The sequence below is a fragment of the Glycine soja genome, chromosome 1 (genome assembly GCF_004193775.1).
Source record: "Glycine soja cultivar W05 chromosome 1, ASM419377v2, whole genome shotgun sequence".
Taxonomy (NCBI): Eukaryota; Viridiplantae; Streptophyta; class Magnoliopsida; order Fabales; family Fabaceae; genus Glycine; species Glycine soja.
Window position 1 is genome coordinate 49,263,881 of NC_041002.1, and position 12,674 is coordinate 49,276,554.

The following is a 12,674-nucleotide window of genomic DNA, read 5'->3' on the forward strand; positions in this document are numbered from 1 at the left end:
TGGGAGGATATGAGTCGAAAGGTACCATATTTACTCACATAGGAAATCTCTCTTATGCGAGAGACTTAATCCTCACAAAACAATTTCTATGGAAAAATCCCACAATAATTGGAAAGTTGTTACAACTGTAGTACCTCTTTATCAGAAATAACTTATTGGTAGGGAAAATTCCTGCAAACTTGACAGGTTGCACAGCTCTCGAACACTTACACTTATATGGGAACAATTTGAGTGGCAAAATACCAATCAAAATTGGTTCACTTCGAAATCTTCAATATTTGAACGCTCCTAACAACCACTTTACTGGAAGAATCCCAACATTCATAGGGAATCTTTCATCCCTAACTCAACTTCTAGTGTCTTCTAACAACTTCCAAGGAGATATTCCACAAGAAATATGCAATCTCAAAAGCTTGACAGCAATATCATTGAGTATCAACAACCTGAGTGGAACATTTCATTTCCTTGTTTTGATAATATGTCATCTCTTACTGGAATCTCAACTCCAGTGAATCAATTTTATAACTCTCTTCCACCCAACATGTTCCACACTCTCCCAAATCTCCAAGTACTTGCTATCGGTGGCAATCAAATTTCAGGTCCAATCCCACCTTCCATCACAAATGCATCTTTCCTAGTTTTAGTTGATATTAGTGGAAACCTTTTCACTGACCAAGTTTCTAAGTCTAGGAAAGCTACAAGATCTTCAACAAATATCTTTTAATTGTTTTTTTTAGCTTAATTGCATTTTCCACACTTTTTATTTTTTTAGCGTTACTTCCTAAAAGTTAATTTAGCTCATTTTATCCTCAATTTTTAAAAACTAACAAATTTTCCTTCAATTATTAAGTTGACGTGACATACTGACATAAACACAAAAATTTGGAGTAAAATTGTAAAAATATATAAAAAAATTTACCAACAAATAAAATAATCAGGTAAAAACTGTCAAAAAAATTAATAATTCGAGATAAAAAGTACAATTACTATTGGGATAAAATTCGCCACTCGATAAAGAATTTGGAGTAAAAAATGTTAGTAGACCTTATGTTTTTACTCATTTAAGAAGAGAGCTAGGCCACAACATTTATATTAATCGTAAATATCATATTGCTTCACTTTATTCTTTGTTTTCAGTTTTAGTTTTAAAAAAATGGTGCATTTTCTCGTCCTTTTTTATACAATTATTTGAAACCAAGAAACAAAAAGAATAAATAATAATTTTGATTACCAACAAAGTCTAACATAATTGGTAAATAGCTAAATTTCTTAAATATATTATGTTATCGGGGGTTCCTCCGTGAAAACTAAAAAAAGAATATTCCTATTTTACCAATAATTCATCAAAACCAGATCAAAAGACGAATACTGAACTCAGGGTTGTAACAGAATAACAATAGCAATACTTTGAACATAGTCTACAACACGTAAATGAAAACATCAACAATCACAGCATATCACATTAATAATCGTACATAATTGTTTCCATAAACAAGGGCATCCAAGATGCTAAAATAGTAAAACATCCCCATACACTACATAGTAGTTTTATTTCAATTGTACATTTATTCATACAATACAGATACAGTGCATGTCTGGATACGCTTTCTGAATGTACGTATCAGCATATTTTCATGTCAAATTTGTAAAGGTGACGCAAAAGCTAGTTATATTAACTTTGATCTCCTCTGAATGGCATCCAAACACACTATCAAACACCAACCAAATCCCTGAAAAGCAAATTAACTTTCAGAGCTGTAACATGTCTCTCCAGCAGACAAGTCTTCCTGACGAAGTCGCTTCATCTCCTCATAGGCCCATTCCAGTCCGGGGCAGTAATGAAGCGGTGGGTTAAATCTGCTATCACTGATATCAGGTGGCATGAAGGCTCCATTCTCTATCAAGAATTTCACAGCATCCCTCCTCCTTTCCTTGGCTGCAATGTGGAGCGGCGTCCCTGGTTCAAGAGAAGAGCATACACGTCAATGTGAAAATTTAAAATGTTGAATGTGCATAGACATTGTATAGTATTAAAGTAATGTTTGACCCAACTTATCTTGACTTTCTCTTGTCTGCCAAGCAGTTTTTTTTTTTTTAAAAAAAAGCTTTTCATAAAGTATTATTGGCTTTCACTAACAACACACTACCCAGGAAATTTTAACTTCAAAGCAACATTTTTAGCTTAAAAAATTACAAAATTATCAAAAAAGCTATATCTTAAAATCTAAAACTCTTATTTTTAACTTCAAAGTAGTTTTTAAGCTAAAAAAATCGGGCCATAAGTTTAAAGAGGAAGCATAAATCACTTACAGCCACAAGCACCCTTAGTTCTGGCATCAATGTCAGCACCACACTCAAGTAGTACATCCATCACTCCAATGTGACCACCTTCGGCAGCAAGGTGGAGAGGGGTCACCCCTTTTGATTTGGGGCCCCATGCAGACACATTGACATCCATTCCTTCATTGAGAAGTTTTTTAACCTGTTCAGCAACACCAAAAGATACCCCCATGTGACTAAATTAAACAAAATTGAAAACCCTTTTGCTCCAAATATGATACAAATTTAACTCTTAAAAGAACAATAAATCATGAATAACCCAACAGTTTACAAATCAACCACATGCGGCAAAGTATTCAAGTATTCAAGCACTACAAGAATTGGTAGCCTCATAAAAAACTTTAACATTTAATTTCAGCCAGAAATCCATAAAGGGTGGACCAGTGACAAGGTTTAAGCTCCCAACATTGAGGGATGTGGGGTAAGTCAAATGTGTGAATCCATACTCCAAGATAGAAGAGACTGTTTAAACAACCAGAACAGTCTCAACTGGTCACAATGCAGCAACCTTTTTGCTGACATGCTGTTGTTGTGCCAACATTTATGCTGTTCATCTTCTACAAAAGATTGTGCACAACATTTAGACTAAAAAAAGAGTAAATAAATCCGTTTGAATGAGATCATGTGGATTCCTAATTAATGAGAAGCATCTGTTTCTAACCACAGACACCCTTGGAGGGTAAGGGCCTAAGGGGAGTAGGGTTTAGCAACCGCACAGCGATAATTTTATTTCAAAATTACCAAATGATGTAAAACGTAAATAAATCCCAAACTAGGGTTAGTTGTTGACTGATTACCCCTCCCCGGTAAATTAGAATTGGAATTTATTCAAATTCTACACCTTTTCAGGCAACTTCGAAATAAAATCACATTTCTGGTAAAACAAGCCGTTTGGGTGTGCCTACGATTGAGGAAGATTGTGCAAGTTTTATCATAGTGAATTTTCTACTGTCACCGATGGACTTCAGCCTATACCGCAACAATGATAACGATAAAAACAAAACCGCTTTCTCAAACAAAAAAGGCTTTCATTTAAAAAAAACCAGAGCCTACAATCTCAAAATCGAAGCCTCCCAAACCAAATGCAACTTCTTCACACACACATACACAAGCATGGAGGATCTAAATTCAAATTCAATAAGCTGAGTGGAACCCTAATATATTCCCACATGAATCTAACCAATTCAAAGCTCAAATCGAAATTTCCCTAATAAACAATCACAAAATTCAGCAATCAAACAACAACAACGCCCATCATAACGAGGCGCGGATAAAAGAAAATACCAATTTGAGATCGCCTTTTCGAGCGAAAACATGAAGCGAGGTCCAACCCCTATCATCGGTAGCAAAAGCAGATCTCAAGCGCCTCCTGGAAGGGCTCTTCCTGAACAAAACAACAGGCTGTTCCTCCAGCATCTTTCTTTCTTTCTTTCTTTCTCAGCAATCAACGCAACGCAAAAACGACGACAAAGAAAAGCAAAACGACGACGCGTAACCGAAGTAAAGTAACCCCCAAAAAAATAGACCGAATCAAAGACGGTGTCCTCCGAATTTACATGTTCGGAGAAACGGAGAAGGAGAAGTTGGAGAGGAAAAAGAAAGGGAATTGTAATTTAGCGAGAGGAAAGGGAAAGGAAAAGGGAGTGATTGGCGATGCAATAAGGTGCGAAGGGATTCAAGCCGGGACCGAAGACGCGAAGGTTATGCGAGGCGAAGATGGAGTTCATCATAATAATAATCATAATTTGTAGAGGAATCGAAGAAGATGAATGTTAAGGAGGAGAAGGAGCGAAGGGAAATCGGAATCAGATGAAGCCTGGTTTCATCGCGACGGAGGTGGAAGATGCAGAAACCCTAGCACAGCAGAAACGCACCTTTGGAATCGATGTCTCGCCTCGCTATTGGAATAAGGAAAACCCCTTTTTTATTTTTCCTTGCAAAATATTATGTAGGTAGTTAATAATGTTATGACTTATGAGATTATTTACTATCAATATGGTTAATTACATGTAAAAAATATATGCTTAATTTTGTATCACAATTTAAAAGTGAAGGTTAACTTTATTTTACAAACAAATAATAATGTTGTGAAGTTATATATTATAGACGTAGTTAATTTAATCACATGTAAAAATATGGTCATAAGTAGTAGATGGTGTTAATATTTAATAATAATTAATCACTTGTATAATAAAGTTAATTATATTTACATATATAATTAATCATAATGGATAAATAGTCATTTTTAAAGTGTAATTCGCTTATAAATGTGTCCCTAAAAGATTTAAATGCAAAATTTAATCCTCCAACGTGTTAAAATGTGACAAAAATATTCTGTCATCAACTTTTTTCCGTTATCGTTAAAAAAGTTGTCTACGTGGCACAGAAGGATAAATTTATCACAAAGTTGATTACTAATGTGGTCATGCTGACTAGATTAGACGAAAATATCAGTAAGAAATCATTTTTGGACGTAAACATTAGTAAAAATTTTATGGATCAAATTGTCAGTATTTTTTTGTTGGGGGAATTTGTCAGTAATTTTACTTGGACTTAAATGTTAGTGTCTTCTTTTGAAACAAAATGTCAATTTTGTGATATATTTTGGTTATTTGGATGAAAATAGTTACCAATTTTTTACTACAATGTGAGTAATTTCACATAGTTGCGGCAAGTTTTCCACAATTCTTGAGGTGTACAGACATTAACCAAATTTGTTTCAACTTCTTCTCAGACACAAAATTTACCATCGGCATACTCCACTGTCCCATTTGCATTTTGTATAAATTTACTATTGTGGTGCAAAATAAGACTAATTTCATCATACATCCTATAGAGAAAGATAACAAAAATTAATTGTATATTCACAAAAAGATAACATAGAAAGTTTCATAATAGAGAAGAAAAGGCAAGTTTCATAATAGAGAAGAGAATAAAAGAAGTTTGAGAATAAAGAAGAGAACACAAGAGAAGAGGTTTGACGATAGAGGCCAGATGGATGATGACCACCACGAAAAACGCAATGGCGACGACGTCGTTACAGTCATCGTCGAAACCCCAAAACAACCATCAGTCGACGACGAAGACACTAGTCGACAACGGTGCCATTATGGCCAACCAATAAAAGTCATATGCATAGAAAAAAAACATACAAAAACGACACAACATATGATAAAGTCCAAACTTGGGTGTGTGTCGTTGTGATCACCGTCAACAGGAACAATTGTATGGGTGTGCGTCGTCGTGTGTCGTTGTGTGTTGTCGTGTGTTGTTGTGCGTCACTATGGTTGGGAGATTTGCTCGCGTAATAAGGCCGTGGAAGTGTGGGAGATGAAGAAAAATCAAGAATGTAGCTGTTGGGAATGAAGAAAATCAGCAGATGCCAAAAAACCCTTTTTCCCACAGTAAGGGAAATCAAAAGTCACTACATATGTAGTATATGACAAATGTGTCCCCACGTTGGCAGCCATGTGGGTAATTTTTTATTGACAAAATTGTCCCTATGTGCCACATTAGCAACTTTTTTAACGGTGATGGACGGAAGTTGACGGCAGAATATTTTTGTCGCACTTTTAACACCTTCGAGGACTAAATTTTGCATTTAGATCTTTTATGGACATATTTGTCAGCGAATTACACTTTTAGGGATAAAAGTAACTATTTACCCTAATCATAATTGTTTACATTTTGGGATGCATGAATATCAGTACTATTTTTATTTAAGAGGTAATGACTATCTAAAATCTTTCATACTGGCATTAATTTTGGTCAACACCTGTAGTGGAAGGCCTTCTCTCCCTACACTCTTTATAAATTCTGGATTAAGTAATTCAAAATGTAAAGCCTTTCATTCTAGATTAACCTTTTTGTAATGAAAGAGGACATCCTTTGTAAATTTTGGATTAGATAATTTGAAATGTAAAACTTTTATTCTGAATTAACCATTTCGAAATGATAGAAGGGTGTATAGTGAGATTGTTTGGGTGCAAAAAGAACAAGCGTGCTTGCAATGTGCACCAAAAATATACTCAAAGACATTTCTATTTACACACTCATTTTGGCTAAGTACACCCAAATCTCCCTTTACACATCCTAATTACCCATTATACCTTTTTTACTTAAAGAAGTACACCCTTAAGAACTCATTTTCCTTTCCGAAAGTTTCTTTCATGAGTATCATATATTCCAAAAATATATTTCCAAAAGTATATACCATAATTCTAAAAATATATTTTTGGAATAGGTATGCGTTATTCTAAAAAGACATTTTTGATAATAATGAATTTAAGAAAGTTGAAGTTGTAAATGATTATCTTATACTCCCATATTTTTAAGTCTTATTTTTATTCTATCATTGGTGCTCTTTGAACCCAATCTAAAATCATATTTTTATTATATCTTTATTGTTCTTTAAACCTTAATTTTGAATCCCATTTCACCTCATGGTATAGAAAATACAACTTTGACAATGTTATGCCAAAATTTTTGCCAAACATCATCAAGAGTGCTGAAATCTTTGTAGACAAAGTGTCGAGATCCATTAAGAAGCTTGTTCTGGTTGATGGTGGATTAATTTAAACTTTGAAATTTAGTTTATAGTATGTTTCTTATTTTTGTCATCATTCTTTTAAATTAAATAAGATTTTAATTATAATATATATTGACAATATGTATAATTTTATTCTGTCATTCAATAATATAATGTTATTTAATTGAAAGTGATTAACTTTTGTAATAATAATTTTAAGAGTTACATTTAGATTATTTTTAATATATATATATATATATATATATATATATATATATATATATATATATATTGATTCACAGTGTAAATTTTTGCTAATATATTAAAATTGAATTTTATGAAGCAATTATATAACACGTGAAACATTTTTTTAAAAAAATACGATTCATTCTTAGTATATTTTTTATAATTCAATGTATATATCTTTCCTTTTTGAATCATTGAATTGGAGTATAATATGTGAACAATCAACCAAAAGGTAGATACACAATAGATAAGGCAGAATATTATTGGACACATTGAAAAAGGTGTGTTATGAGTATAAATTGGTGACAAGCCATGATGGAGGATGCATAATCAAGTCCACAGTCAAATATTACACCAAAGAAGATGCACAACTCACAAAAGAGTTTATGAAGAATAACTAAAATTTATATAATGAATATGAGTTTTGAAATTAGGGTTTAAAGAATAATATAAAGTAGAATAAAAATAAGATTTTAGATATAGTTTAAAGAACACGAATAATAGAATGAAAATAAGACTAACAAACACGAGAGTGTAAGATAAACATTTACAATATCAACGATTAAGTTTATTACTAATATAAATGTCTTTTTGGAATAACATATACCTATTTTAGAAATATATTTCCAAAACTATGATATATAGTTCCAGAAATAATATGGTATTCTGGAAAGACATTTTTGGAAATGAAAACAAACAACTAAGGGTGTACTCCTTTAGGAAAAAGGATATAATGGGTAATGTAAAAGGGGAGGATTTTGGTGTACATATATAAAAGGGAGTTGCAAATAGCAAGTTCTTATTCTTAATTTGCCCATCATGCGGATTGAACCTTCAACCTTGAGTCCGGTCCAAATTTATTAAAATTAATTCTTTTTAACTTTTTATCAAAAAACTTATAATTAAATGATGATTAAAAAAACTTATAATTAAATTTATAATATAAAGTACTATAAACTATCATTTAATGAGAATTAATTAATTAATTAATTCATTGAATTATTTATTTAATCCATTATAGAATTCTCATCCCACGGTCATGGATAAAAGAAATCAGGTTTTGAATTTTAATAATACCCTAATCACTTCGCCCATTCGAAAATTAGTAGTACATTATAGGAACAAATTGAGAACTAAAAATCAAGAATTGCCGGTCAAAGTGCATATTCTGTCAGTGAGGAGCAAAAGTAAAAAAACATTGTTAAAATATCTTTTTCATTTTCATAAAATTAAAAATATATATATTTTTTGTCTATGCAAAATTTTTAATTTTTTTTCTTTATAAAATTAAAATGTATATTTTTTTTTACTCAAAGCAAGGTTCATACGAGCCTATGGTTATGATTTTTACATTGATGCACAAATGATATAAATGTAACATTTTTATATTAGTTATGTATATAACTAATATATATATAAGAGTTTAGATATTTTAACTTTACTTCAGGTAAAAAATAACATATTTAAATTTTATAAAAATGAAAAATATACTAAATTTTTATAAAAAAACAAATATATTTATAATTTTAGGAGTGCTAAGTATGTTTGAAGTAAAAAATGTTTTAAATATGACATCACTTATCAAAGTTTCAATTTCTTTTAACATGAGTGAGGATACAATCTATCAATCACATAAATTCAAACAAAAGAAAGATATGAATAGAAAAACACTTGAATTTAAGTGGACAATGAATGATGAAAGAAAATTAAATTATTTTTATGAGATAAATCAATCTTAATACAAGAAAGAATTTACTTACTTTAATAATAACTCTTTTTAAGTTATTCCTCTTTGGTATGATTTATTTTCTTAAGATTTAATTATTATAATAAATAACTCATTCTTATTTTTTAGAGCTCTTAAAGCAAGTAAATCCCTCCTCTTTCAATATTGAGAGTATTCCATCATCATAATCACAACAAATCGTTAGTTTTATCTTATAAAGTTTTTTATTTTATTTAAAAGTACTATTAAACTATTAAATTAGAGTGCAACCCATTTAATTTAAAGTAGTAATAAATTAAGGAGATAAAGTTATTTATTTATTTGAAGTTGTTTTTTAATTTGATTTATTCCACGTTCAGTGCATCCGAATCCAAAACGGCGTAACTTTTTACACCGACAATGGCTAGCAGCTTTAATTAATGAAGGGGCACAAGCGTAAATTCGATAAACGACGGTGCCGTTTTGAGGTGGCAGATTTTCACACGTAGGTAGCGATAGTCAACGATTCCTGTCTTGTCGACAAAGCAAACTCGCGAAACCGGAAAGTAAGCAAAAAGAAGAAAGAAAATTAAAAAAAAAAAAGGATATTTTTTTTCCGAGGCTTACACCAGCTTCAGCTTTCGCACTTCCATTTTGCGCTTTCTCACTTCCAAAACCCTAATCCCAAACTCACTTGGTCTGATTGAAACGACTTTGCGGTGGCTAAGAGGTCAATGTTCGGTGGCGGAGGGGAGGACGCGCTGGCGGCGCGGCTGGGCATGATGCCGCCGTCGCTGCTGAATCCAGCGTCGGTGATGTCCGGCGAGATGTCTCCGGCGGTTCCGGCGGCGAGGGAGGAGAGGGGGCCGGCGCAGCCGCAGTGGAGCCAGCAGGAGACGCGGGAGTTCATAGCGATACGCGCGGAGCTGGAGAGAGACTTCACTGCGTCGAAGCGGAACAAGACGCTCTGGGAAGTGGTGAGTGCGAAGATGAGGGAGAGAGGGTTCAGGAGAAGCCCCGAACAGTGTAAATGCAAGTGGAAGAATCTCGTTAATCGCTACAAGGTTTCTTCTCTCCCTTTCTAATAGTGTTTCCTTATATCCTTTGTGTCTGTTGCAGCATTTCGTTTGGTCAATTGTGGCGTTTTCCGTTGTTGATGAATTTTGAGCATGCTTTGGCGTGTCGTTGAATCTTTTTTGTTGATGTTCAGTTTGATTGTTTTGCTGCCGACTGTTGTAATGACATTCATTTGGATTAGTTCAAACATGATGAAATATCGTATGATGTTGCGAAATTATCAACTTAACACCCCATTTTGAGGTGTTCTGTATGTAGGTGGGAGGAAGAGAGAAATAGAAAGATAAAAAGAAACGGGAGACTGAGAAAGTGATAAATGTGATATATGATAGGAAAATAAGATGAAAAGAAAATGGAAGAGAAATTAGATGTATGTTTATATTAACTCTATGATGTTTGTGTATGGACAACTGATTATGATCCATTGAATTGTATTAAGTTCATGTATATGAAGCCTTATTCGTACGCACAAAGGGTGGGAACTCAGAAGTATATATGTTGGGTCTGTGGGTCAAAATCAAATTCAACCCAGTGGCCCATATCCTATGTCTTAAATGGGGAAGGACCTGAGTTTGATGTAGGGTATTATGTGCCAAAAGTTTAAGCTTTTGATATGGTGGTAAGCACTCTTGATCAGATCATTTATATGTTGTGAAGTTATTTGGTTATAGGGTGTGCATGCTACAGTTTAGGCCAAACTTCAGGAACCCCCCCACCCTCTAACTACGGTCATGTGAGAATAAAAACCCAATGCTTTGGATCTCTCCAACATGGATCCCTGAACTCACCAAAAATTGCATACTGACTGTGCATGTTCTGAAAAAGCCCTTATAGGGATTTTATATGTAGGGTTGGGTGAGTTTATATTGATGTGCGACTGGGCATGATTTTTTTTTCTCGGAAAATGCAGAAAAGGCATATCTTTAACTTTACATAGTAAATTATGTGGTAATATTTATGCAGGGAAAAGAGACATCTGACCCAGAGCATGGCAAGCAATGTCCATTTTTTGAAGAATTGCATGCGGTCTTTACCCAAAGGGCACATAATATGCAACGATTACTTCTTGAATCTGAAACTCGTTCAGCTCAAACCAAGAAAGGGGTGAAAAGATCAAGTGGAGATCGGTCATCAGAGGAACTCTCAGAAGATGACAATGAGGTTGAATATGATAGTGAAGAGGAAAAACCTTCCAGAAGTAATACCCGCAAAAGGAAAGTTGACAAAGTTGGAGTGGAGAAGTCTTCAAGGGCAAGCAATCCATCAAATTCTGCCAGTAATAGTACTAGTATTCAGGAAATGCTCAAGGAATTTTTCCAGCACCAGTTAAGTATGGAGATGCAGTGGAGGGAGATGATGGAAAGGCGTGCTCATGAAAGACAGTTGTTTGAACAGGAATGGCGGCAGTCAATGGAGAAGCTTGAGAGGGAGAGGTTAATGATTGAACAGGCATGGAGGGAGAGGGAAGAACAGAGGAGAATGAGAGAAGAGAGTAGGGCAGAGAGAAGGGATGCTTTGTTGACGACCCTTTTGAACAAACTCATTAATGAATCTAACTAACGGAGGCAATGGCTTGGATTACTTGTAGCTGATTACTTTGTTGTTTCCATTTATTATATGATTCTAAGTTTAGCACAGAACGAACTAATCTTCACCGTAGCTTTTGATTACAGAGAATATGGGAAAGGAGAATTTGGTTGATGAAAGGAGTACTTATAGGGGTATATGAACATTTTCTTTTGAAAATTGATACAGAAAGAGTTTTTACTATTTAGGGATACTTCTGAATGATAATATGTTCTGGGACATGTAACTAAAGACGGGTATGGTATTTAAGCTGTCTGTATGATTTTTCTTATATATGTACATATATATTATATTATTATATTGTTGGGATGCCAAGTTTGTTTAATAGTTGATAATTTTTTTTATGGAATGATCCCAATGTGATTGAGAATGTGTTTGTTTTAGCGTTAAAACCGCACATAATAATATGACTATTTGTGTCAAATTGGTTAAAATGACGCTGAAGCAACTTGGAATTGCTTCAAATGACGCATGCCCCTTTTTGCACAACACCCCCAAACATGCATTGAGATAAAAAATTTAACAGGATGATCATGAAAAGGCATATTGTTTTTAGCTTTCAATGTTTAACAACACAGTAAAGTTATGGTGTTGGATGACTCAGCATACAAGAGTGGTCTAGCTTTGTGTTATTCATGATTTATTTTTTCCCTGCAGTGTGTTGTAAAAAGAATCAAAGAAACTCATTCACCAGTTCAGACAATGGTGATAGAGATGAATGTTGACTCTAATGATATTAATTTGTTTATGGCTATAGATTAAAGATGATGGAAGAATTGGAAGATGATTGTCAGAATGTTTTTATTGTAATGAAAAATGCTAATTGCGTACTCTTTGAATACGTTCTTTACTTCTGCCTTAAATTTATCGAGAATTATAGTTATTTAAGTTTCACTCTCTATTTAACGAGTCTCGTTCATGATTTGAATATTTTAATCATTAGTTGAGGACATGGCTAGCAGTCTTCTATTGTGATTTATAGGTCTACTATCAGTCTATGTTTTTAACAATCTTTTAGAGGGAACGAGAATTAATACATAATTATTCTGTTGAATATTATTGGTAGGGTAACAGTAGGAAATAATCATCTACAGTTAGAAGGTGGGTTTTACATAAGGTAAGAGCATCTTCAACTAATAAATTCATCAAAGTTTATCTTCTATTTTTTTAATATTATTTTACATTTTATTA

General features: G+C 33.3%; 2 protein-coding genes across 3 annotated transcripts; one reads left to right on the forward strand and one right to left on the reverse strand.

Moving 5' to 3' along the window:
* Positions 1-1,419: 1,419 nt before the first annotated feature.
* LOC114418419 (phytochrome-interacting ankyrin-repeat protein 1-like) lies at positions 1,420-4,271 on the reverse strand. Of its 2 annotated transcripts, XM_028383754.1 has the most exons (4): positions 3,982-4,271; positions 3,625-3,763; positions 2,311-2,482; positions 1,420-1,957 (listed from the first exon to the last, which is right to left on the reverse strand). In XM_028383754.1, the coding sequence occupies exons 1-4, from the start codon at positions 4,080-4,082 to the stop codon at positions 1,743-1,745; spliced, it is 627 nt and encodes a 208-aa protein (XP_028239555.1). In that variant the 5' UTR covers positions 4,083-4,271; the 3' UTR covers positions 1,420-1,742. The 2 variants fall into 2 exon arrangements, with proteins under 2 accessions (XP_028239555.1, XP_028239546.1); XM_028383745.1 differs by having other exon boundaries at positions 3,625-4,270.
* Positions 4,272-9,386: 5,115 nt separating this feature from the next.
* LOC114418431 (trihelix transcription factor GT-3b-like) lies at positions 9,387-11,808 on the forward strand. Its single transcript, XM_028383766.1, has 2 exons — positions 9,387-9,883; positions 10,860-11,808. The coding sequence occupies exons 1-2, from the start codon at positions 9,554-9,556 to the stop codon at positions 11,454-11,456; spliced, it is 927 nt and encodes a 308-aa protein (XP_028239567.1). The 5' UTR covers positions 9,387-9,553; the 3' UTR covers positions 11,457-11,808.
* Positions 11,809-12,674: the final 866 nt, after the last annotated feature.